The sequence below is a fragment of the Ptychodera flava genome, chromosome 10 (genome assembly GCF_041260155.1).
Source record: "Ptychodera flava strain L36383 chromosome 10, AS_Pfla_20210202, whole genome shotgun sequence".
Taxonomy (NCBI): Eukaryota; Metazoa; Hemichordata; class Enteropneusta; family Ptychoderidae; genus Ptychodera; species Ptychodera flava.
In genome coordinates this window covers 11438094-11463308 of record NC_091937.1, presented here as the reverse complement: position 1 = coordinate 11463308, position 25215 = coordinate 11438094, and the positions used below count along the sequence as shown (strand labels likewise).

Sequence of the window (25215 nt, the reverse complement as noted above, 5' to 3'; positions counted from 1 at the left end):
GTCACAGGAGAACCAAGATCAACCTTTACAAATCAAAGTAATCCTAGAGGGTCAAAATGCTTCATCTTGCCAGGGAGGCCCCCTAAGAAGACAAAATTGTTTTCTAAAGAGCTAAGGCCCTGTGTTCTTTAGGTGGGCAGATTCAGGATTTGGTGTTCAGTAATGTATGTATAAGTAAGAATTCGTTTGTGAGTGCAAATGTGGCCATAGGAGGTAATGTTGCTCCCTTTATCAAGCTCTCAAAAATGTTTATTTAAAAGTGATCTAACACTGATGGCATCTGGGACAAACGACTGATCAACAAACTATCAAAGTTAAGGAGTTTAACATTTTTGAACATCAAACATATAGTTGATTTCCTGATTAATCAAGAGACAGGAAATCACTGACATGACTATGTTAGCAGAAGTTCAAGTCAATGCCATTCTCCTTTTAAACATAGCCATACTAAAAATGAAAAACTTTCTCTATAAAACACAATACCATTATTTTATTTACAAATTAACTTGTCCAAGTACACTTAAAGTTCCTGCAAATTTGCAATAAAAATTTCTTAATCATAAAAACAAAATCGCTTTTGCTTTTGATGTCAACCACTGAATGGAAGTTTCATATAATCTGGTAATATTTTAACACCTGTTACAGAAGTTGCATTTTAGGATAAAACTGTGACTCAGAAAAAATGCTCATAAAACATAGTAAAATGTGATTGCACATGAAATCTTCACATCTTTAGAGGTCTGATAAGGAGCAGAAAAACTTTCCATTGCACTGTAGCAAAGTTGCTGGGTTTTTATTCTCAACGATAATTCAAACAATCCGTACAGCCAAGCATTGAATTGAGATCATTTGGTTGAAAGTGTGACAGTTGAAGGACCTCTGACCCATGCCACCTTGGCCAATCCCTGTACTGCAGGTTTTACTATCGGCCGTACCCATGCATTAACACCCAAGAAATGTGTCTCTGAAAAAAAAGTTTGGATTGAGACCTGACATTGTTCTGCTATGGTGTGGCCAAACGATAGAGCTATATCACTTTGCAAATTAGCGACAATTTCTTTACTGGGCATCGTTCTGTTCACGTAATTGTTAGCTTGCAGATGGCAATATTAGTAGAAACTAGTGATAAATTCTTTACTGGGCATCGTTGTACAAGTTTATGGTCTCTGAGCAAACAGGGTAATGAAAAAATAGCAATGTACTCAATCGCATTAGGCACAGTGTTAATTGAAATATACAGTCAAAGATTTTCATCTTTATTCTGACATTGACAACTGTTATCCAGTGGACAGTCACAGTGACACTAAATTGCACTGTATTACAACATTAGTACTTCATTTGTAAATATCTACGAAAAGATGTGTTATTTCAGGTAATTGTCAACTATGCAGACAAAATTGCTTTTCATAGCAAAGATAAAGATCAAGACAAGTTTGTGTGATTGCAAAGAAAAAGCTCAAGAACAGTAATATACTGAAACCATTCATCATTGAGCAAGACATCTTGGTGTGTAAACCATGACTTTCTCATCCCAGGAGCAATCTACAATCTGAAATTAAAAAAAAAACCCAAAAAACAAATGTCAAAACACCCTGTCTTAGTAGGCTGGTTGATGTTTACACATTGTGTGGTGAGAAAAAGTGTTCCCCCCCCCCCCCCCCCCCCCCATGATGAACACCAATACTAATAGCCAGCCAGTGAAAAAGACAAAGGCACATGAAGCAATCTGAAGAGGGCGCCAATGTTATTTTGCTAAAACTGAGCAAAAACTCAAGACAAGTCTGCAGTAAGCATTATATGGCATGTATCACCACTGTTCAGAAATGAAGATTCACAATATCAGGCTTTTACAAGGCCAAATGTCGAGAATGGTAATTAAAAATATTTATGTACACATCAGATATAGAAATATTAATGAAGTCTTTATTAATCTTGATATCTGGTAAAGAGTTTAGCTCAAGCTGTGGCTAAGATTTCACATAAATCATTTACATTGATGAAAACTTGTACAATGCGGGGAGTAAAGTGTCATATCTGTGTTTTACCTTGCATTTTGCCCAGAGATATTTACAAGCAATATATTTATCATCTGCCTTGCTTTTTGTACAGTGGCATTTAAAGTATTGTAATTATTATCTACATTGCATTTGCCCAAGTGCATTTAAAAGCAATATATCTATTAACTACCTAGCATTTTGCCAAGTGGCATTTTAAAGCAATATATCTAATATCTGCCTTGCATTTTGCCCAGAGACATCTTGGAGAAATATATGTATTATTGGCCTACCTGCCCTGGAATGTGCATATTGAAGTCGATACCACAGACGAACTCTGTGTGGTGCTCTATGGTTTCAAGCAGTTTCTGTGGTGAAGTGAAATCCCAGAGTCTCACTGTGAAGTCATAGGAACACGAGGCAATCACTGAACCAGTGTGCGGAGAACACTGCAACAGAGAAAGAAAACATTGTTACTTTGATTATACCTTCTTAAAATTATTTCACTCATTTGTTACTTTTATTCTAGAGATAACTGAACACAGCAGATCAATTTTATGATTTGCCTCATCATTTGGAGTGTACAAGAAAACCTAGACTGGAAGATCCGTCGCTCAAGGGCACTTTTTGGGTAAGAGATGGGGGAGCATATGGAGTGTCCTTGAGCGATGGATCTTTCAGTCTAAAGAAAACACAAAGTCCATGAAAAGTTGTGTGAACAAACAAACTGTGTTACTGATGGTTTTGAGCGTGGACTTTTTTACAGTGTAGCCCTGGTTTTTATGTGATAATACAACCATTATGAAATTTCCTCAGATGGTACATTTTTCCAACTAGATATCAATAAGTATCACAGCAGTTTTTGCAATGCAAGACTTTTAAAAGTTGAAGTGAAGAATGATAATCCCAGGCGTGCAGAAACCCTGGTAGTGTTCTAAAATGAAATTTATGAAAATTGCAACATGGTGAGAAAAACCAGTCAAAAGTTTTCTTTTACACAGCTTGAAGTTTGTAATCCAGCAGCTGATAAAATAGTCTATTTAATTCTTCAAATAATACGCCTTTCATAAAAAAGATAGCTTACTTTTAGTCGCCTAATGGCAAATTCATGACCTGCAAGAGAAAATACTGGTTGCCGTGGGTTACGGAGGTCCCAGCCGCTTATTCTGCTGTCAACAGTGCCAACGACCAATAAATTCTGAAAGAGGAACACATGATTGTCACATGATTGACACATGATTGTCATATAAGAGTCACATGAGTCAACAGTACCTGACATCTGAGCCAGTTGCAAAATTTATGTAAAGAAATTGCAAATTTTCATTTCATTTTGTTCATTTTCATTTCATTTCAAAATGGATTGATTTTTCATAGATAGAGAACTTGAAAGTTAGAGAATAATAAAAAAAGTCTCCCTCCTTTGGAATGGACTATTTATGAATATCAATTACCTGGTCATATTTGCACCAATCACATGTGAGAACTTCAGCGTTACCTGATGGGACAACAATAGACGGTGCATGTGGTCTCTTGATATTCCATATCTTGAATGTATGATCACCTGGAAAACAAGATTCAAAGTCTTGTATCAGTATACTTTTATTTGTTCATACGACAAATGAGAAATGTTTCATCATTCTACCCTAAATTTCTTGGTGTTACAGGTCAACCTTTACCATTTCCAACAATAAATTTGAGCCAAACCATTCTGGTGAAAGGGGTTATCACTCCCACTACCACTGCTAGGTTGCACTCTGTGTAATCTGTGTGTAAATGTCCAACACAACCTCTGCAATGACTTACCTGATACAGACGCAAAGCATCCTGGGAGATGTGGTGACCAAATGGCACTGTAAACTACATGGTCATGGCCAGCAAATGTCGCCAATGATTGGTGACCTAGAGGGTCCCACTGCAAAGGAACAAATGTATCATTGAATGATTATCTTTTTATGATAGTCAATTTCAAATGGGGTTATTTTTCTAATATTAATTCAGAGATGGATATACAGAAATATACATGCCCGATGACGAATTGAATCCTATAGGATGCGGGCCGCGGGACATTTGATATATGAGGCATGTAATAACTATGAATATTGACCCAGGACAGAAATTCAAGAAGTATGATACTCTTAAAATTTACCACATACCAATTTGACTGTTTTGTCCCATGATGCTGACAGTATTAAATGCTGATCTCTGGTTTGACTCCAATCTACACCGTATACCTGACAAGAAAGTGTACATCAATCTATAGATTACTGAGACAGATCATCCCCATAATGAATGAAGCACAGAAATAATTCCAAAGTATTTGTATTGAATTTGTACATTATGTCAGCCTTTGATGACATCTCTTCCTGGCAAGGATCAAGATTTTGCAGAAAGGGTGAAACAGTGACTTCCATTTTACAATTATCTTATCAATTTGGAAAACAAACTTTAAACTGACAGTCTTAATATTTTTGTTTCCTTTGTGATAAACCATGACGGGATTTTAGTCACAAATGTCAGAGAATCCACAGTTATCCCATAAATGACATTTACCAAAATCCTTACAGCTTTTTATCTTGGAGCTTAAAAATCCAAAGGTTAAACTTTCAACGCTAAGAGCTCCTGATGGCATGATACCAGACTGACAGCCAACACCCATATCAAGGGTGGTGTCCCTGCCTAACTGAGCATTGACAGAATCGAAACCCACCAACAGGTTTCAAGTGAACATGCGAAGTGACGTGATTTTGTATTGTGTACTGCATGAGAATGGTATACCTCCTTTGTGTGTTCCTTCAGTGACTTGATAGGTCCCTGAAAGGTGGAAAGGGACAAATAATCTAATTATTAGATTAACTTGTGCAGGAAACTGGCACAAAAATTCAAATATGTGCAATCCAATAAGTGATTTTCAAGAGAAATTTATCAGTTTCATGAGTACTGATAAAATTTAAACAGAAGATGTGTGGTATTCAGGACTCAGAAAGGTATAGGTACTGTGATGTAACAAAATGATTTGAAGAATAATAATAGTCCTTACTTCGAGAACAAGCTCATAAAATATCCACTAGACTTAAACAACAAAACAGAACAAAAAGGTACAATATGATAAAATAAGAATTCTATTAACGTCTTAAAAACAGTCATTGATAACTCTTCTACACAAAAAGCATTTTTTTCTAAATACATCAAAAGATAAAATTGATTTAATCAGGATATTGTCACTTTCATTCAACCTACAATAAAACCTCCATCGAATGGTGCATTGTTTGCTGTGAAAAGTCATAATAAAGTTGATTACAAAAATTTGAGAGGTGCTTGTACGCCGTCTTATGCAAAGCAAAATTCTGAAAGCTTTGTTATACGAAATTTGTATTTCTTTAATACTTTTCATATTAAAAACACTCCACAAGTGAGCACAGTACATTGCAGAACAATATGCCTTCAACAAAAAATCTTTTACGGCGAATGAACAGTTGTAGGAATTACGAATTTACAAATTAGAACTAGCATAAAATGTTTTCATTTGCTGTCTGATGTGATCACCATCATTAGCCAAATAGTTGAGAACAACTCCAAGGTAAGTATGGCTCCTTAAAAATATGAGTCACACATCGTCAAGATAGACATGTGGACATATCACTACAAAATTTACCTTGGGCTGGGAAATATCCCAGAATTGGACACTTCCATCACCGCTGCCAGTCACGGCTAGATGCTCATTGTTTTCTGACCATGTTACATCAAACAAACCATCATTCCAGTCATAGCTAAGGGATAGAAAATATCAGGGAGTGTAGGTATGGATGAAGCAAGCATTGGTATTTGGTATTACACATTGACATTTTTCTCCCAATGTGCAGAACTAAGCGCCTTTAACTATACTGGTACAATGTGGTAAATTGTTTGGTAACATCGATATCTTTCTCCCAATGAACGTAACTTACTGAGCATCCTGCAGCATATTCTGACCACAGCTCTTCATTTGGTTTTGATGGCACAATGGTGTCATTTCTCTCTGAAAGCACACTGACATTATCTTTTTTTATGCCAAGTAAAATGGTACAGACAGTAACATGAAGCTGTCATCAACTCACAAATAGTTAGAAAATATCGTTTTCTCACACTATTACTTGGGATTATTCCTAAGCATTTCCCCGTCTGTAAGATTATTGAATTTTTTGAGAGGAAAGCTTGAAATTTTCTTAAATCAACTGTACCAATGTGTGTAAAATGTACACTTTCTTTGAATGAAACAGAATGCTCTTGCGTTAGTGGCACGACACATTGAGTCAGTGGCATGACACATTGTTAAAGGATAACTGTTCAGACGTATAGACTAGATCATATATTGCATTACAAAGAAACAAAGATATGCAGGAAAAGGCTTTTTAACTCTTTCTCTCATGAATGCAAGGACAATCTAGAGAGTGACTTGTAATAGCAATACACTGTACCACCCCTGTCACCAAAATAGAAGAGTCTGTTCAAATTATGCTTCCTTCCCTTAAACCATGGGGATTCTGGTACCTCCATGCTTACACAAAGGGTACAACCAGAACTAAGACAGTGCACAAATCAGAGTATTGGCCGATACCTGCATATTGGGTGTAGTCTACCATCAGGGGTAATGTCAATGATGAACAGGGTTCCACATCCTGAAAGAAGAAGGGACTGAATTGAACAAAAGGATGCTGATTCACTCAGAAAACATTATTGGTGTGCTAATCAATGTCAATTGATAGAGCCATGTGGCATATGCATAATTTGCAATGGAAATTTTAAGAAGAATCAATGGAGACTATATATATATGACAAATAAACACGTGATTGACCTTGTTGATGGGATTAATCGTTTCATCTTACATTGTCATGGCCTGATCCTTTTATTGAACACCAAAGTAAAATTCACACAAGTGGGATTGTAAGTCTGGCAACTTCATTGTATAATCACAGTCCTTCTATATAGAGGGACTGTGGTATAGAGGTAGCTGCATTACTTGTAGCCCTGGTTGGTTGAGCCGCACGACAGAATCCCAAGCCGCACTGTCTACAATTATTTATTGCAGCTAAGCATGGATGTATTTTTTACATTCATGAGCTAAGGGATAGTGGGACTGTGGTATAATGAACAAATATTGATTTGACAATACCATCATATAGGGCGAACAGTCGTTTTCTTGTTTGCATTAGACTTTTGATTCGAAAATTCTAAACATGCTTGGTCAGTCAAGGGAGTTAGCAGTACACTGCGACTGTTCGCCCATTAAAGAGTCTGTGATCATAGAATCGATCAATGGGCGCAGCATCCACTATTAGCCTACCTGCTATCCCGTAGTGTTGAGATGTAGCGCACGCAATCCGATTAGGCAGGTAGGGTGAGAACTCTACTGCGTATCCATGACGTCCTGGAGTTCGAAATGGCGCCAGCGCCATCGCCTGAAATGTGTAGACTGTTACGATAAAGTTGCGATGTTGTTGAAACAAGTTTCGTACATGATGCAAAAACAGCTTCGTCCGTGAGAGAACAGGTCAGGTGATAGCGTAACCTTTGACCCACCCATTCAGAGTTCAACGCTCGCTTCTCGGAGAACGATCGGTGCGCCCTCAGCGCTCGCACTCTGTCTTAAACATTTCAAAGTCAATTGATTCTTTTTTCAAGTCTTTGATGTCAATAAATTTATTATAATAAAGTCAATGTGGTGCCACTGCTAAGTTCTTTCTGATTGTAGAATAGTATAGAACGGGCTGTTGCACTGTTAATAGTGCCTCATTTGGACAATTGTTCGGAAATGCCAACCATTTCCTTATAAATGTAAAGAATTATCAGTTTGCTTCCTGTGTTTCAAGAATGTTCAAAATGTTAAGAACTTCGATGGTATTTTTCAGCGAGACAGAGGTGTGTAACATATGCATGTCTAAGAAAACGTTTCTGTATCAGTGCTCAATTAACTTTAATAGCAATATGTACGAATTAAGAAAATAACATCGAAAACAGTACACTGAAAAAGAAATTATATCTGGGAATGTGACAAAGAACAAATTTGCATGTTCTTCCTCTGGTGATCTACCATGAATATATCTGAAATCAAATTTTATCTGTTGGTATGAATCAATGATACTGGGTAACTTACTAGGTGCTTTAAATAAAATTCTTAGTTTGCCATCCGCGTGCTGGTAGGTTTTCAGAGAAAATTAAGAAAACAAACACAATGTTAACACTATTACAAATAAAAATATTATTTTTTCACAAGAAACCAAATAAAAATTGAGCTTATGTTAACACACTTGTGTTTTTGTCTGTGTTTGTTTTTTCCCTACTTGGCTGATAGGTTTTTCAAAAATCAAAGGACGGCAAACAAAGAATTTTTTTAAAATAGCCAAATATGGCAAACACACACAAGACACGCAGACCCTCATAGTAGTAGTGGCACCATAAGATGCTAGACATAACATCTGGATGTCAAAACTCACGTTCCCAGCAGAAAAGAAATAATCACAAAAGAACAACAGCAAGACCACAGAAATATGAAAGTTCTATCTTAGCTTTATTTGCGAATATAACCACAATGTCTACCATACTCAACATATTTCAAATAATATCTGGTGTGTTTTTGGGGTTCTGACAAAGCAACTGAAGTACTGTAACTACCTGGGAAGTACATCAAAAAACACACACAGAACCGTAACAACATCATGATGTGCTGGCTGGAAACCCAGCACATCTACATAGCATCTTGTCAAATGAACAACTGAATGAAAAAAATAAGACATGGACATTTAGATTCATTTTACTGAAAACTCACTTGAATGATTACCAGGTGTTCAGCGCTGAGTACATGCTAATTATCTTCTGCATCTGTTCCAAAGTTTTGACAATAGAGAAGACTTCTTTTTATTGGAATCTAAGTCAGTGACAGTAATTCCTTTGGGTAACAAACCAAAAATCTTCCACAAACTTTGTACTTTTTCATTTTGGATGCAAAATGTTTCCTTATTTCCAGATATCAGTGTTGAATTTACATGATAATGTTGTTCTACATGTTCATATGTTTGCCTAACCTTTAAAGGCAAAGGGGGTGGTTTGTTGAAACTGCGCCTGTGCAACTTTTTTGATTACAATGTATTTCATGAACGTTATTGAGATGGATCACATCAACATAGCTGCAACATTTAAATTTTACAATGTACATTATGATGATTGACAAACATGTTTTAACTTTCATCAATCATGAATGCAATGTACCTTGGATACAGTGTCTACATTGATTGTATAGGTTTTATACAACCTTTGAGCGTAGTTCAAACCACCCTCTCCCCTCAATATTCCCTCCTCATGATGTGCAGCGTGCTCGGAAGGTTATATATGATTGGTTGATTGTCACTATTCACAGCAACTTAGGGAGTCTTTTTGTATTATTTTATTATAAGGGTAAGAGTCAGCCACCCAATCGGATATCAGCTTCCTAGACGCTGCACATCAGTCTCAATATTACAGTAGAGCTAGTCTGATGACATGAAACGAGTGAAATACGGGTACATGGGACTTCTTCATTTAGGGTTGGCAAGTGTAATCAAGGTGATCGATAGGAATGGAAAACTGGAGTTTTTCACACTTGCATAGCCACATCGCTTGGACGAATTTTGAAAATCTTTATCGCTGTGGGTCAGTTACATTCCAAACGCGATATCTTTATTCTGTGATAGTAGCTACCTCTACACGATATATGCTCATTATGATTAAAATAGACATCTCTGGAAATTTCATCTTTGATGATCGACTCCCCCTGCTTGGAATGCTCCTGTCTGCTATGATATTACTGTAGCATTATAAAAACCCACATTCCAGGCTTTTGGAATATTCCATGTACAGGAAAAGGGTAGGACGAGAGTAAATATTATCAGGGGCATGGACTAAATATTTTTGTAAATATATAATAATAAATGTACATACATAATAGAGTAATTTTGAAAAAAGTATATGTACGTGAATATCCAGCTAGTAGTAGAGAATTTTCCACTCACTGAAAAGAAAAGCACAAAAAAGTGTGCATGTATGGAGTATAACAAAGCTGTTTTTAGTTTTTGCTACAGAACTGTTTCGTGAGCAGCGAGACTTAACCCTTTCACCACCATGGTCTGGCCCAAACCCATTGCTATCATTGTTAAGTGTGGACCTGTTTACAGGGAATTGGGGGTGAACAGGTTAAAACAAACACTGCTGCTCAGAAAAGGTCACTAAGAGGGCTGAGAAATACATTTTCAAAACATGTCAAGAATCTTTCCCTTTCATTTAAAAAAATACATTTTACAGACTAAAACTCAACTTGAATTCAAAGGATCATGGGATAAGTTTTAATTTGACCTGCAGGCTTCTGTACTGTTTTGCAAAATCTGCACCACCTTTCGCTTCACAGCTTCACGTAAGAAATTACACAATTTTCAGAAATACCAATAACAAAAACCCAGTTTCCTTCTCTTTTTATAAAAAAAAATACAGTTCTGTTCCATCTATGGCAAAAATCAACACAGTACAATACCAATGCTAACACTGAGACACTAACACTGCTACAACATCTGTACATGTTCTCTGCAGAGTAATATGAAAAAACACTACATCTAATGCTATGTTTCATGCAGAATATCTCATTAGAAAATTTTGTACAGCACATTCATAAACTGCACCCCGTTTCTCTACTTAACAGTATATATGTATATTCTATTAACAGTGTATTGACCCTTAAGATACGCTGGAAGATCAGTCTTTCCTCAGAACTCTTTTAAACAACCATAGTTTGCACCGATGTGTGAAAACCCAAATCTGCAGCTATGTTACACCAACTTGGAAGGCCTTTCCTGCCTATCAGTCCACTCTGACCAATGACAGCTGAGCAAATTAGTCAAGCTCCCCCAAGACGCCAAATTTTACAAAGCCCCTCAAGTTACTCAAAAAAAGTAACACATGAACTTTTAAACCCAATTCAGGGGGATAAACACACCTACATGTACATTATATTGTCTCTTTCCTGTCCTGAGTATCAAGTATTCACAAACTCTACTTACATCAACCTAATTTCCCATTCAATGTAACTCAAAAAGTTTCAACAGATTAAAAACCTCTTACCCTGCCCTCACTGAACTTTGCTTCAACTGTGTAACAAAAACTGAGTAGACAGCAATACTTAATGGTAACAATTTTTTTTTTCCAGAGTATCATTCAATTTGTAGTTCACAGCTTCCAGCCCCATATCAGACAATTATTACAGAGTTGGTCTAAATTATGTTAGAGGATATGCCATCCATGGCAAAGGTAGTACGGTCTAAAGTAGCAACTACAAAAGTGATAATTACACAAGTTACAACTGACTCAATTTAACAACCTTTCTCCTGGAACTTTTTTGAAATTTATTTCACTCCCCCAACAATCTAAACTATTAATCACAGTACAACACGACATTACAACACCAGTCCAAACAATTGAATCGGCCAATGAGGATTTATTCAACACTTGACCACACCTAGGTCACCTCTTAATGGTTACCTATCACCATAGCGACATCATTTGCCTAAATATGGAACAAAGTGCTTTTGAATTTCCCCTTTCTGAAAACCCTGAATCAAATCACAATGCCCAATATCCACTTTCCAGTTTTCCTCACTTATTGGAAAAAAATCATCTGTAAGAGGAAAACTGACACATGACGATCCACATCACTGCCCTGAACTGTGTGAACAACCTGATCATTACAGAAACCATTCAATGTATCGTGAAAACAGCCCATTCATAATCCCCTCTGATCCATCAACCTTCATGCTTCCCATATTTCTACTCTATATATCAGTATCACTATTTACATATCCTATCACACCGTACCCTTCCATAACAACTGATAAAAACAATCAAATTGTGCTGCAGAGTTTTCCCACTGTCACTATGTGATAACAATAAATCTCAAACACCTCTTCCCTTGAATCACAAACCAAAAACCAGTTCAATTCAAATTTGGTAAATCACTACCTATACAACAAAACAGCTATTTTCAAGTGCTCGCTTTTGACAAAATATATATTTTCTTTCAGCATACAAACCACATTTTCAAACGAAAAGCACACTTTCAAAGTACCAAAATATTTATATTTTATCATGTACTCTTTGTTTTCCATATCTTATCAATTTAAAAATAAAACATCTGGGCATGAAGTTTGTTCTCCAAAAGCACACCTCATGGTGAAACAGTAGCTGTAACTTTGATATCTTTTCTGACATTTCAATATTTTCAGTCATTTCCCTATTGCCGAAACCAATGGTGGGCATTCTTGTGTCCTCTAAATTTCAGGATTACATATAAAAGCACCATCCTATAGTATACAAATTAATTTGCCTTTGTTTGTCAACAAATACGGTCTAGGATCTAGGAGGGTGCATGTCAGCGTTCTTTATTTCAACGATGTCTGAATATCTTTTGTTGCAAGTTCTGATTTTAGTTCACTATTAGGCACTGCAAGTTCACTGCTAATAGAACCTCTACATTTTAACCCCATTTTCCCCGTACCTTGGTCCAGCTATTGTTTTGAAAAACAAAATTGGAATGTAATAAAGTACCGGTATAGCAGTGAAATAGCCATAAACCTAAGGCTGCATATATGACACACGCGACTTGCCTTTACTTATCCAATCCATCTAACATGAAGCCCTTGTCCACTCAGGGACATCATTTGTGAGAGACTCACTGTTATTGCTCTTGTACTGGTAGTTGTAGAATGAGCTGCCCATAGTTTAAACCACTGTATGCATTTCATGTGTGTCTTTGGATTCAACATGTCAAATTTGCAATGAAAGCTACATGGCGCATTACTGTTGTTAGCAAACTTTGTTCTGGGTATCACACTGCACAGCAAAAGAGTTGGATTTCTAGCTGGAAAATGTTACATACAATATGATAACATCAATGGTTACAGCTACTGTTCTGCAGTAAACTCTTGAACAAGTTGAAGAGGACACTGAATGGCAATGTCACTATGCTCAATCTTAACATAAAAACCACTGTATCAATGAGGGACAGGGTACTAACCTAGCACACGGTATAGAGGGACCGTGCCTAGCACTTCACAGCTCGAGCTAGGAACGATTGCTCTTAACAGCTTTGAAATCCTCAGGGTTCACCTCAATAATGGACACACACAAAAAAATCATGTTAAGACATCACTGCTACATGGTGACCAATGGCCACAATGCTGGGATAATAGCTTGATATGTGAGGACTGCCTTACTTTAATTGGGAAACTCTGATAAACCATCAAAATCTAGCTCTGAAATATCTGTGTGCAATGACCAAAAGGACACTGAAAGCAGGTGTAAAAGGAAAGCAAGTTCTAACATTTTTGAAATGAATGGGCCATTTTCATCACCCCTCTTTTATCTGTTTTCCTTGTGTGTTATATTAAATCAAAAATTTTGCTGAAAATCTGTGAGATCGGCAATGCAGTTAAGAATTCAGTGCATACAGCTGTGTGTTCAATCAAAGTTACTGACTATTACCAGTTGACAAGGTAACTAAAGGCTCATAAAAATGGCCAATTCTAGATGTCACAATATTTAAAGACACAGTGAAAAAGAATTCTCATTTTATTTGGGTTGGGATAATCCTTCAGATTATTGCCAAAGTACAAAATGTGTTCCCAAACAAACAAATGGAACTCTGCGACCAATAGACTGCAGAACATCTACCTGTCACATGATAAGCATGTGAACGCCACATGACTAACCCATGACCTACACAAACACAGTAGGTCACAGATCAAAAGTTTTGCAACTTACAAAGCAACAGATGTAGGAATTTTCAGTTTTTTTACAGGCAGCGAAAAAGTGAGAATTTTTCCCTATTCACACAGTGAGATGAAAAAACCGTTAGCAGATGACTGTGTAGACTGTCAAAGTACAAAAGAAACAGAATAAAAATCAACATAACAGGAATGCTGTTCATACATGATTACTCTTTATAATAGATGATTAAAATCTAAAATAACAAAGTAAACGTCCTATACACATATCAAACTTCTCTCAGAGTATACCAAGACGATATATTTCCTACAATCTGTACCTAACTACGTATTTCTCGCTAACTACCTACAAATCCCATTACGATATCAATACTCTTGCATATAGTGTCGACCTATTCGTTACCTGACAGCTTTTCTGAAATGCAATGCACTTTGTCATTGATTTCACAAAGTTCTGAAATAAATGACTATTTCGTCAGAAAACATTCTGGTCCCGATGGATGTGCGTCAAAGCATCCATTCTCCTGATACTCAACTCTGAACATCCTCTGCGGCCTAACAAAAGGAAGTTAAGGGATGGACCAGTTGATCTAAGGGGTGGACAAAATTTTTGAAGAAATCTTTTGAAGCTTTGATATTTTTGCTGAGAAATATTCAAAAATGACTTGAAACTGAATAAAAAGGTTGGAATTCCTGAAAAATACACACTGCGCTCTCTGCTAAGTATCATATTTTGATGGTCATCAGAGAATGCATGTCTTGGAAAGTTGAAAAAGATAAATTGCAGGTCCTAATGCAGACTACTCATCATATGTGCCCTTCAAAGATCTAATGGTCTATCCCTTAACCCTTTCAACACTATGGACTGGTCCAACGCCATTGTTATCAGTGGTAAGTGTGGACTTTTTGACATGGAATAGGGGTGAACAGATTAAATGCTGGCATTGGACTTCTCTTCAAAGCAGGTGCACGAATCTTACAGTTTACAGTATAGAAGTATCACATGAAGTTTTTTTCGGGCACTGCAAAGCAAATCCAATTTTAAGTATTAAACTCTAAAGTAATGGAATTCACAGTACAAATATGGCACTAATGCTGTAGAATTTTATGATAGTGAACTTAATTACATGAAAAACGCTGCATAGAATCTTGACTGAACCCAGCTTTCGGACAGTTGAAACTAATCCGGCACAGCCTGCACAACTTCATAGCACAAGGGGGCAGACTGATGGTTGTTTCAATGTCCCCAGCTTACATACAATAGAACATGGTGGGTGCCAAAAATATATATATTCTCTCTCTGCTAATACTGGTGATAATTAATTACGAGACAGACTTGGCTGACGTGTAGTCACAGATACATGACAAAAGAGTTTACGAATATCCAAATACTGTGGTGAAACTTATCATAACCAGAATCAGTAACTACAGTGCCTCACATTAGGTAGTATGCACCTCGAAAGTGACAGACTCAATAAACTTTGAACTATACTCTTACCAAATCAAGAATAAAAAATTAGGGGTCACCGTGTAAAGCAAAATGGCCACCATCCCTGTCTTACAGTAACTCAATGAGAAAATTACAATTTTAGAATTTTGAAAAACAGATGGTAATTTTTTCTTACCCTGAGAGTGTTAAAATGAGTCTCCACACATGGTAGATTGGAAAAGATTGTAAAAGATCGAAAGTCCGAATATCTATCCCCGAGGCGCATTCTACCTTAATACCTTTACACTGTGTATACAAACATAGGGTCAGTTTAAACGGGTGAGGGAGAGGGGGCTTATTTTGGGGTAGTGTTTACAGTGCATTTTGCCTGTTTGAATTCTGTTTCAACATTTCAGTGCATTCCTATAATATGGCTGACAATACAGTATTGATTGACGCTGTGTCCACACTGCAGTACATGTATATGACAGGCTTTTGAAATGTGGAGTTAGGCCACTGGCTGACAAGACTGTAATGGTTTGACTTGCAGGCTACACTCATACAAGGGTAACAAATCTAGGAAAATTCTCATGTGGGTTTCCCACGTCCTCCATCTCTATGGAAGAAATGGAGCAATTGCGATCAACTGGACCATCCAGGCTTTGGGTACTCCTGGTGCTGTTAGAGTACAAACTGGTGACAATCACTTTCACGTTCAATATTGAGATAAGAATTTGGCATGGCAACACGGGCCTGGGTAGTTTCAAGTTCCATCAATCAAAATTTACTCTTTTTTTACTGACAGTATTTTTTTCAAGCAGTTAAACTTGTCTTCATACAGTAATCAATGATTTCATTGGCCACTTGAAGAACAAGGAGGGTGTCTGTCATTACTATGAATGATTTGCAGGTATTTCCAACCAACTTTGCGAAACTTGGCTTTCTTAGTTTTGCCAGCCATATATCTTCCTTTCGTTTGCAGAAGACTAACTTGCTAAAATGGAAAAATTTGAGTCATTTTAAGTCATAATTGAGTGAACAGAAAGATTTCCCGAAAAAATTCAAATACAAGCAGTATGAAATATGTGTCTTCCAGACAGGCAGAAAATCTCACCTGCTGACTAACTGGAAGTATGACTGTCTGCTCCATGAGCATAAAAAATGTTGTCTTTTGAAGATTTATGTTAAAAGCTTTTTCTGCTTTTTTGACTGGCTATAAGTTTTATCTGTCAATAATGGTCATTTTTTTAAATCAAGGTTTTTTCTGACGCTGGGCAAAAAGGGACAAAACATGTATAAAACACACAATGTACTTTTAGCTCTTGAGTCGTGTTACTTTAATGTGGTACTGTATCTATCTATTTTACTTTATTAAAGTTTTCAGTAAAATTTCTGTCAAGCATGTTTTAAGAAACTTTAAAAATATCTTGTCGTTGGCAGTAGTGTCTCACAATGGAGTGTTATCCCAACTAATGCATATGAGATATTTCAATTTTTTTACCATTTTGTAAAAGCCTCAAGTCCAGCTTTATCTGCTTTAAAACACCTTCTCTGATTGGTTCATCCAGGCTATGACATAACACATTATATATCAACAGCGAATAACACAGCCTCTTGTATAGCTTAGGCCGAGTGAGGGGACAGTCTCTGATTGGTTTCAAAAACCAAATGCATGACAATGTGCTTAAAAACAGCCAATGGTGATATAGCTTGCATTCGTCTTCAGCTTCACTTTTTGTGTGGATGTCCAGAGCATCAGAAGAACTGGATTGGTGATTTCCACGTGTCTGGTAAATTTCACCTGCATGATGTGTGTTTGGTGGTTATTTCTTTAAAAAATTTATTTCTTCTTTTTAAGTTTGTCTATAACGTGGCACAGTTTCAGAGCAGGACCAAGCTTCAATCCCATGTACTTCATCATCATGTCGCTGTTCAGTAGTAACATCGCTTTACCATCAATTTCCTACGGAAAGTGGGAAAAGACATCAATCATAAAAAGTCAAGGAAAAAGTTGGCAAAGAGATATTTCAGAAACTGTTGCAAAGAAATTACAGACATTAGCATAATCAGTTGTCATAGCTTGATGATTGATGAAGTTTGGGCAAGTCCAGCAGGTAGCAGATATGTGAAGAAAAATGAAATCGTTTTTTTATGAAACTCAAAACTACAGCAAAATATATCATTGTAGACACCCCTCTACTCAGAATATCTGCTATCAACATCGATGAAGTTAAGGTAGTATGCACTTCGAAAGTGAAATACTTAAAGTTTCGATCAAACTTTCATCAATGAAACTTTAAACAATTCTCTCACCGAACAAGAAAAACCAGCAGGGGTCACAGTTTGAAGCTTGGTACTAGAAGAATGAGTTATCTGCAACTTACATGTTTTTTAAACAGTTCCTTGTAAGCTGCCAATGCTGGGTCACACTCAGCAATGTACTTGACTACTTCATCTATGTTCCAGTTGGATGGATTGTCACTGGGTCTGCTGTCGGCGACAGTTGTTGAACTGGCAGCTGCAAGACACAAAAGCGAAATGTTGGTCCCTGTCATCATTCGATTTTAGTATGACCCTATTGCCAGAGCTGGATAGCTTGGAAGCTTGAACTGTTACCTGAGGGGTGGTAGTTTAACTCTTCCACAGAACAACCCTTTGAGTTATGGCGTGAAAGCTTCTTTCCATCTACTTTAATACACGTCATACAAGTTGTAAAATTTTCTCTCCAATATGCATGGCATGGTGAGATTGGTATGGTAGAGTCTCCTGACCAGTGCATGGACACCCTTCAGTTTTGCCTGCAGTGTTTTGCAAACAGTTTCAAATTGTGCAGACTAATCAGGACTTGTTATACAACAAACACTGCCTTGGTGAGTTGGGCAATGCAGAGGGCTTGCCTCTTCCAGTTCTGCACGTATCAGAGGTAGAGATCCGTTTAAAATAGAGCTTGTTGCTCTCCTTTGATTGTCAGTTCAACTGAATGGAAAAACGGTTAGCTTTGAGGTTGCTTGCATGCCCACGCTTGCAAGCCTCATGGACTTTGCAATCTCGCAGTGTACAGCATGTAGCACTGAGGCACTGCATGATTGGCTACTTAACCCTTTCACCACCATGGTTTGTCCCAAATCCATTGTTTTCTATGGTAAAGTTGGACCTGTATACAGGGAACTGGGGGTGAAAGGGTTAAAGGCCATTTACAACCGCACGATAGTGCTTATCCATCACTCAGTTTATATGCCTGATCCGCCGACGGATGTTTTAAGGGGAAGCCATGCCTGGAGAAACACTGCTTGGCCAGCAAAGATGAATCTCTTTAGATCACTTTGTGCATTTAAGTGTGGCATCAACCTGGCTAAGAGAACAAACTGTTAACAACCAAATTGAGTTTAAAGTTCCAGGGTAAGGATTTAACCAAACTTTCAATGTTATTTCGCAACATACCTTCTGTTGTTATTCTCCTGAATTTGATGACAGGTCTGTCTCTATCGCCAGACTCAGTTGACCATCTCCTCTTGACCATTGTGGTCAATGCTTTACTGGATCCTACCTCTGAGGGCACTACACTGGAAGTCTCTTCAACTGAAAGATGGTCACAAACCAAATCAAAGTAAGAATGAAATATCGGCAGAGTACACTAAAGTAATGCTAAATGAAATCAAAGTAAGAATAAATATTACCACTTTACATTACAGTAATGCTGTTATAGATAAAATGATCATTTGGGCTACTTAAACATCTCTATTGACTGAGCCTGTTCAACCCAAATTCCCTGTGAACAGGTCTACACTCACCTTTCGTAATAACCATGGCAGTAAAAGGTTTAAGTACAGCATGCCTACCAGCTCAGTGTTTTTGTTAAGTTTGGTACCCACTTACATTTTTGCCATGGCTCCAAACTCAAGTTATCGAAATACCCCTTGGTATATAATGAAATCACAATAGGAGACAACAAATATGTTACACGGTTCCAAAACAATTTACCTGTTCATAAAAACCTTCTCAACATCACTGAGGCTAGAACTGAGTACAGCGTCAGTCAACCCTAGCATATAAGCTCAACTTAACCTGTTCACCCCAATTCCCTATAGACACGTCCACAATCACCAATGATCACAATAGGTTTGGGCCAAACCATGGTGGTGAAAGGGTACCTGATAAATACTACTAATAGTCGCGCCAGCGGCTTACTGACTACGCATGCGCTTATTCATAATATACTATGCGACTAACCGGAAGTGTACCCTACCTTCATGGGCGCCGCCATGTTTTTTTGAGTACTCGTAAATAAACAAATACAAAACGTGCAAATTATTATTTTATAACATGCCATTTATAAAATATATCTTTTGTTAGCCAGTTAGTGTTATTATCCACCTTGTCGCTGATACAAAATATCGTTAATATCACGCATAAAAAGTAGAAAATGGGAGAAAACTGTCGTGCATATGAACGGCGGCATACGCAAAGAATGCTGGGATTGAATTTTAGAAAAGCGCCCCCTGTGTCAATAACTAGATTCAAAAATTGCCAGTTTTTAGACGGAACGCTCTAGTTTTCAGCTTGCAAGTGGAAGGTGGGCAATGCGGTTACCATTGCAATGGTAACGACGGCATAATACGTCCCTTGTTTGACACAATAGGCTGTTTGATGGTAAAAATTGTCAATTTTTGTTCAACATTTTTACACATTACAGAAAATCTATTCCTGCACTGCTGCAGGGTTTGACGTCATGTACGTCAGTCTACGTACGTGAACTGTTTTCATCAGAGAGAAAGTGGGCACAGTTGTCATATAAACGTATATGAAGTAACAATTAATTATATTTTATCATGAATCAATACAAATAACATTGCCCATCTTAACCCCTGGCGCAACACCAAGGGCTGAGCCCTATATAATATTAATGAAATCTGGCTGTATGTCTGTCTGTCTGTCTCTTTCTCTCTCCATCCATCCATCCACACACAGCTGTATACAGCTTGTTCTCACCTTGTTTGGCACATTTAGTACACTGCCCATGCAGTGGTCGGCTACAGAAGAAATTGCCACAGCAGAGCAGGTCTTCTAGGAGCTGATCCAGAGTGGTCCAGAATGTTGACAGCTTGTCCGGTACTGCCAATGTGACCAGTGGTCCATCATTGCTAACTGCTCCTGGATGGAGAAAACAGAACAGGGTGCTGAGTTTCATTCCTTTGTACCATTATTGGTTGAAGGGACGCATACATGGCACTACCGGTATGTGTGGGTACACATAACTTATACCAGATACTACTATACTGTACTTACACTGTTATAGTTTGCTACCATATATTTGCTGTAGTTTTGACCTTGGCATAGAATATACTTGACTTTTGTGATTGAATACAAGATACTCACACATTGAAACTATTGCAATTGCTTGATCATTTTCCTACGTTTTACAACAGTACATGAAATTTCATTTATTTTTGGGCTTTCCAAAACTTTCGCAGATACGGTTGGACAAATTTCAAACTCCACATACATGAGTGTCTATCATATACCACTTTCTGATGAATAGAACTGACGAATGCACAAAAGAGAACGCTTGTGGAAAATTCAGTGATGAATGGAAAATTCTGAATCTCAACCTGGTACCTCCTCAGAAAACAACATCACTTTTGTCTGCTGAGAGACTTGAATGTCAAGCTTTACTTTTATTGTAGCTATGTCACTTACACACATATTTCACCATTTGTTATTCACCTGTTATTGCGATGGTGCCGTCTTTTTCCTGATTTGGCTTGAGGAATGCTAGCACGGCTTTCTTCTGCACGGCACAGTCCACACACGCCTGGACTATGTCCTTGAGCACCTTCTCCATGGTCCCTGGCCCAAACTGGACTGGAAGCTGACGAACCTTGTGAGGGCTCAGGTACGGCCCACAAACACAACTACTGTGTACAAACACAGTGACTGGGAAAAAGACAAGAAGAAAGAAATATTGTGAGAAAAAAGATACATATGTTAAACATACTTGCATACCAATGATACATCATCTGGATTTTACAGAAACAAAGAGAGGAAATACAGTAATATTTTTTACATGAAAGGACTGACACTTTTCCTCAAGGAAACTTTCCACCATTCTCTTTCAAAACCAAGAATATGTCAAAAAGAGAAATCGGGGATCACCATGCAAATTTTAGCGATGTGAAAGCAAATCATCTTAAATTTACTGATATTTGAAATTCAAAATGGCCACCATTTCTGGACTATAACTCTATGGAGGAAGTAAAATGTTTGATTTTCACAAAAATAAGACTGTGAAAAGTTTACCTACTTCAAGAGCTTCAAAATGAGCCCCTACAGCAGTGCATCTGACAACTTTGAATGAACTTGAAGGTCCGAATATCTGTCCCTGAGGCGCACCCTACCTTAATTTCCAAGCTGTCGATTGTTGAATTCTTACCTGGTGTTGGTGGGGGTGATATGAGGACTGGCAGTGAACTAGTGTCTGGTTCCATGTTGGCACTTCCAGGTGATGGGGGCTGGGCGCTATTACTACTGCTACTACTAGTACTGCCAGCCGAACTGCTGGACGACGACACACTGGTGGTTCTCTTGATTTTGGGAAGGCCTGGCATTGGATGAGGAGCAAGAACAGTTAGAAGATGTATGACTACTAATATTTTGAAATAAACTAAAACACATGTCCCAGATTTGAACCATTTTGGAAAGGGTATGTTCACATGCACACTCAATGTGACTGTGATTTTCACCAAAAAGATAAAACAAAGTATAAAATATTTTACCACGTTCAGAGGAAACTATACAGTACACTACTTTGCCAGAGATTCTCAATTCTGTTTAAGGTGAAGTACTACGAATTACGTCAAAATTAAGTTGCGGTGTCATTTTCTTGAAACTTTGCACAAATATTCTTGGAAGTTGTGCAAGTGCAAAAATAAAATAAAAAATGGGGGTCACCACGCTCGTTTCCATGGGAACGGACGTTAAAATGGCGTCGTTAGAAATAAATAATAATCACTGTTCGCTCCCATAGAGTTATCAAAACAAACCAACAATTGTATGAAATATGGACATACACATACAGACAGACTGACATTCACAGACTGGCACAGAGTGATGACATTGACCCCAAATGTGCCTTGGCCCATGAAGAGTGATAAAGATATAACAAGCACACAGCAAACTGTTCATGATTTTTCATTTACAATATTTGACATAGACTGAAATACATAACATGCAACCGATATTTACATTTTGCCCATGCACCAGATACATGGAGAGATTTCAACATACAATCATCAACTCAGAAACCCTACAGGGAAAAGTAAACATTGTTTTCTTCCAGAACAGCTGGTACATCCACATCTGGAGCAACTTAACAAACTTAACCAATTATACAAGGATGATGACACAAAAGATAAAGTTAAGAAATTTAACTGTGGTGAACTTGACTTTTCCTTTCAAATCCTTACCTAACTTGATTGACATCTTAAACTAAAATACACTGCATGGTTAATTGCACACAAAAATACATCAGGGGTGTACCATTTGATAAAAGGGGGTTGTCTGGAAGATTGATGAGGAACATTATCTTTTTTATCCGATACATTGTACATTCTTTTTTCCCACTATCCCACCTTTTCTTTTTGACAAACCTTCTGTGGCTGATTTTTTTATTGACATTTGTTTGGATTTTTTTCAAAATCTGCCAGGACTCCCCCCCCCTCCATCACTCTTTAACATTGAAAAAAACTTTGAATATATTTGTTGGAAACCAAACCTGCTGAAATCACCTCAGCTATGTTTTCTCATTATTTTTTACCGCATTTCAACACCAAATACAGTTCACCATTTCAAATGCTTACTGAATCACCGCATTATCTTAAACATAGGGCCAATGTCCCTGAAGCTACTATAGACATGGATACAAAATTAAGTATTTCCTGACTGTATGAAATCATCTCACTAAGGTCATCCTAGGGACCTGTTAGCCAAATATTAAAGCTGTCTGACCAGCGGTTTTGAAAAAAACAAGCGACCCAATAGTCGACAGAGCTCTGCTGTGTTATGTAGAGAGCAACTTTTCGTGACATATGTATTGATGAAGAAGGTTGAGATCTTTGATAGCTCATTTCAGGATGGCCTGACCTAAAATGGCAAAATTAGCTGCAAAAATACAAAATTGATGATTTCATCATAATTATGTATAAAAATGTATACAAATATCAAAGCTATCACATGACTAACTTTTGAGAAACAACATTTTGACCAAAAACGGCAAAATTGACCCAAAAATACAAAAATTGAAGATTTCATCAAATTTCACTATATCACACTAAGAAAACCCTAGGAACCTGTATACCAAATATCAAAGGCATCAGACAAGTAGTTTTGAGAAACACATTTTTTGACCAAAAATGGCAAAAATTGCACCAAAAATACAAAATTGCAGATTTCATCATATATTCTATATATCATATTTAGTTTGTCTGTAGGAACCTGTATACCAAATATCAAAGCTGTCAGACGAGCGGTTTTGATGAAATAAATTTTTGACCAAAAATGACAAAAAAATTCCTTAAAAATACAGATTTGCATATTTCATCACAATTTGAACAAATCCAAGTAGGGTTATCCCTAGGGACCTGTATACCAAATATCAAAGCTGTCTGACCAGCGGTTATGAAGAAGAAGATTTTTTACCAAAAACGCCTTTTTTGGCACTAATTTGCATATTTTCAACAATATCAAAAAATCAAAAAAAGCACAATCATTTCAGGTCAGCCCAAAGTACTTACATGCAAATTTTTCATGTAATCTGCTCAGTGGTTATTGAGTTTTTCAATTTTGACTGTTTTTACATTTTTTCATTTAATTTGCATATTTTTGGCAATGACAACTTCATTTGAACAAAATCTCATCTACAGCCCATCATCCATGTACACACCAAATATCAAGATGAAATGTGCAGCGGTTTTGGAGTTTTTGATGTTGACGGACAGACATACAGACATACAGACATACAGACATACATACATACAGACATTTTTCTAGCCTATAAGAATAGCTTCCATTGCCATATATACATATGGCTATGGGAGCTAAAAATGATATAATTCACTTAAACTAAAGAAAGCAATTATAAAAAGCTTAGCAAATGAGTTAATTTTAATAAATACCAAGACTTAAGATCCATATCTATCGAATGTATAGTTTTCATGATGTTTGTAAAGATATTTTTACATAAGTATCGATTACAAAATGACGATATCGAAATTATATCACTACATAATTTTCGAACTTTTTTCCTGTCGCTTTGAATGGTGTCATTTTGACCAAACTTGGCGAATAAAATCCTGACATAATACCATTTAGTTTACACTTTTAATAAAAGGGTGTCACCACGCTACTTTTTACAATATCTCCAGGTGAATGGGTAATATGCGCCATGTAAATGGGAGAGAAATGTTAATTTTTCGCTCATATTGAATAATAAAAATACCGTCAAGGACACTATGTGCTCACATTCGGTTTGAATTGGTCCATTCGAGAAATATTTAAACCAGGAAAAACAAGAATGACAAAAGCAAATAAGGTCTCCAACTAGGGTACTGGAGGTCATCTTTAGGAACATGCATATCAACTTCTATAGCAGTGGGAGAAGCAGATCCTAAATACATAAGCAAATGTCAACAACAAAAAACAGAGAAGGCTTGATAAAAAGAAAAGGTGGGAGTGGGCAAAAAATGCTCAAGGGATCTGGTAAAAAAGTAATGCTACATCATTGATCTTCTAAACCCTACCCCCTCCTGCATATCAAATGTTCCACCCCTTGGTATTACATAAGACCAAATGACAGAAAGTACATTTACAACCTTGGAGATTTTTAATTAATGCCATGAGTGTTATCATTCTAATGTAAACAGCACTTAAGTTAGTTACAGATAGTGAAATGCCTTCCACTGTGGGTGGTGATTACAACATCTGGAATTATCCTGGATCCAAATTTCTCATCAGTTTTTG

The 25215-nt window shown here is 37.1% G+C and overlaps 2 protein-coding genes across 5 annotated transcripts in view; both read right to left on the bottom strand.

The window, feature by feature from the left end:
• Positions 1-462: 462 nt before the first annotated feature.
• Positions 463-7531, bottom strand: LOC139141989 (peroxisomal targeting signal 2 receptor-like). The gene is made up of 10 exons (XM_070711774.1): positions 7316-7531; positions 6589-6649; positions 5647-5761; positions 4770-4805; positions 4148-4225; positions 3798-3906; positions 3446-3555; positions 3079-3192; positions 2288-2443; positions 463-1549 (listed from the first exon to the last, which is right to left on the bottom strand). Exons 1-10 carry the CDS (start codon positions 7425-7427, stop codon positions 1487-1489), a joined length of 954 nt encoding a protein of 317 aa, XP_070567875.1. The 5' UTR covers positions 7428-7531; the 3' UTR covers positions 463-1486.
• Positions 7532-13599: 6068 nt separating this feature from the next.
• LOC139142023 (polycomb protein SCMH1-like) overlaps positions 13600-25215 on the bottom strand; it is a 43283-nt gene continuing 31667 nt past the window's right edge. For all 4 annotated transcript variants that reach the window (XM_070711809.1, XM_070711811.1, XM_070711812.1 and 1 more), the window contains 6 exons: positions 21632-21799; positions 20926-21135; positions 20191-20352; positions 18643-18780; positions 17586-17719; positions 13600-17164 (listed from right to left, as the gene is read on the bottom strand). In XM_070711809.1, coding sequence (XP_070567910.1) covers positions 17042-17164; positions 17586-17719; positions 18643-18780; positions 20191-20352; positions 20926-21135; positions 21632-21799 — 935 coding nt within the window. In that variant the 3' untranslated portion in view covers positions 13600-17041. The remainder of the gene's footprint in view (positions 17165-17585; positions 17720-18642; positions 18781-20190; positions 20353-20925; positions 21136-21631; positions 21800-25215) is intronic.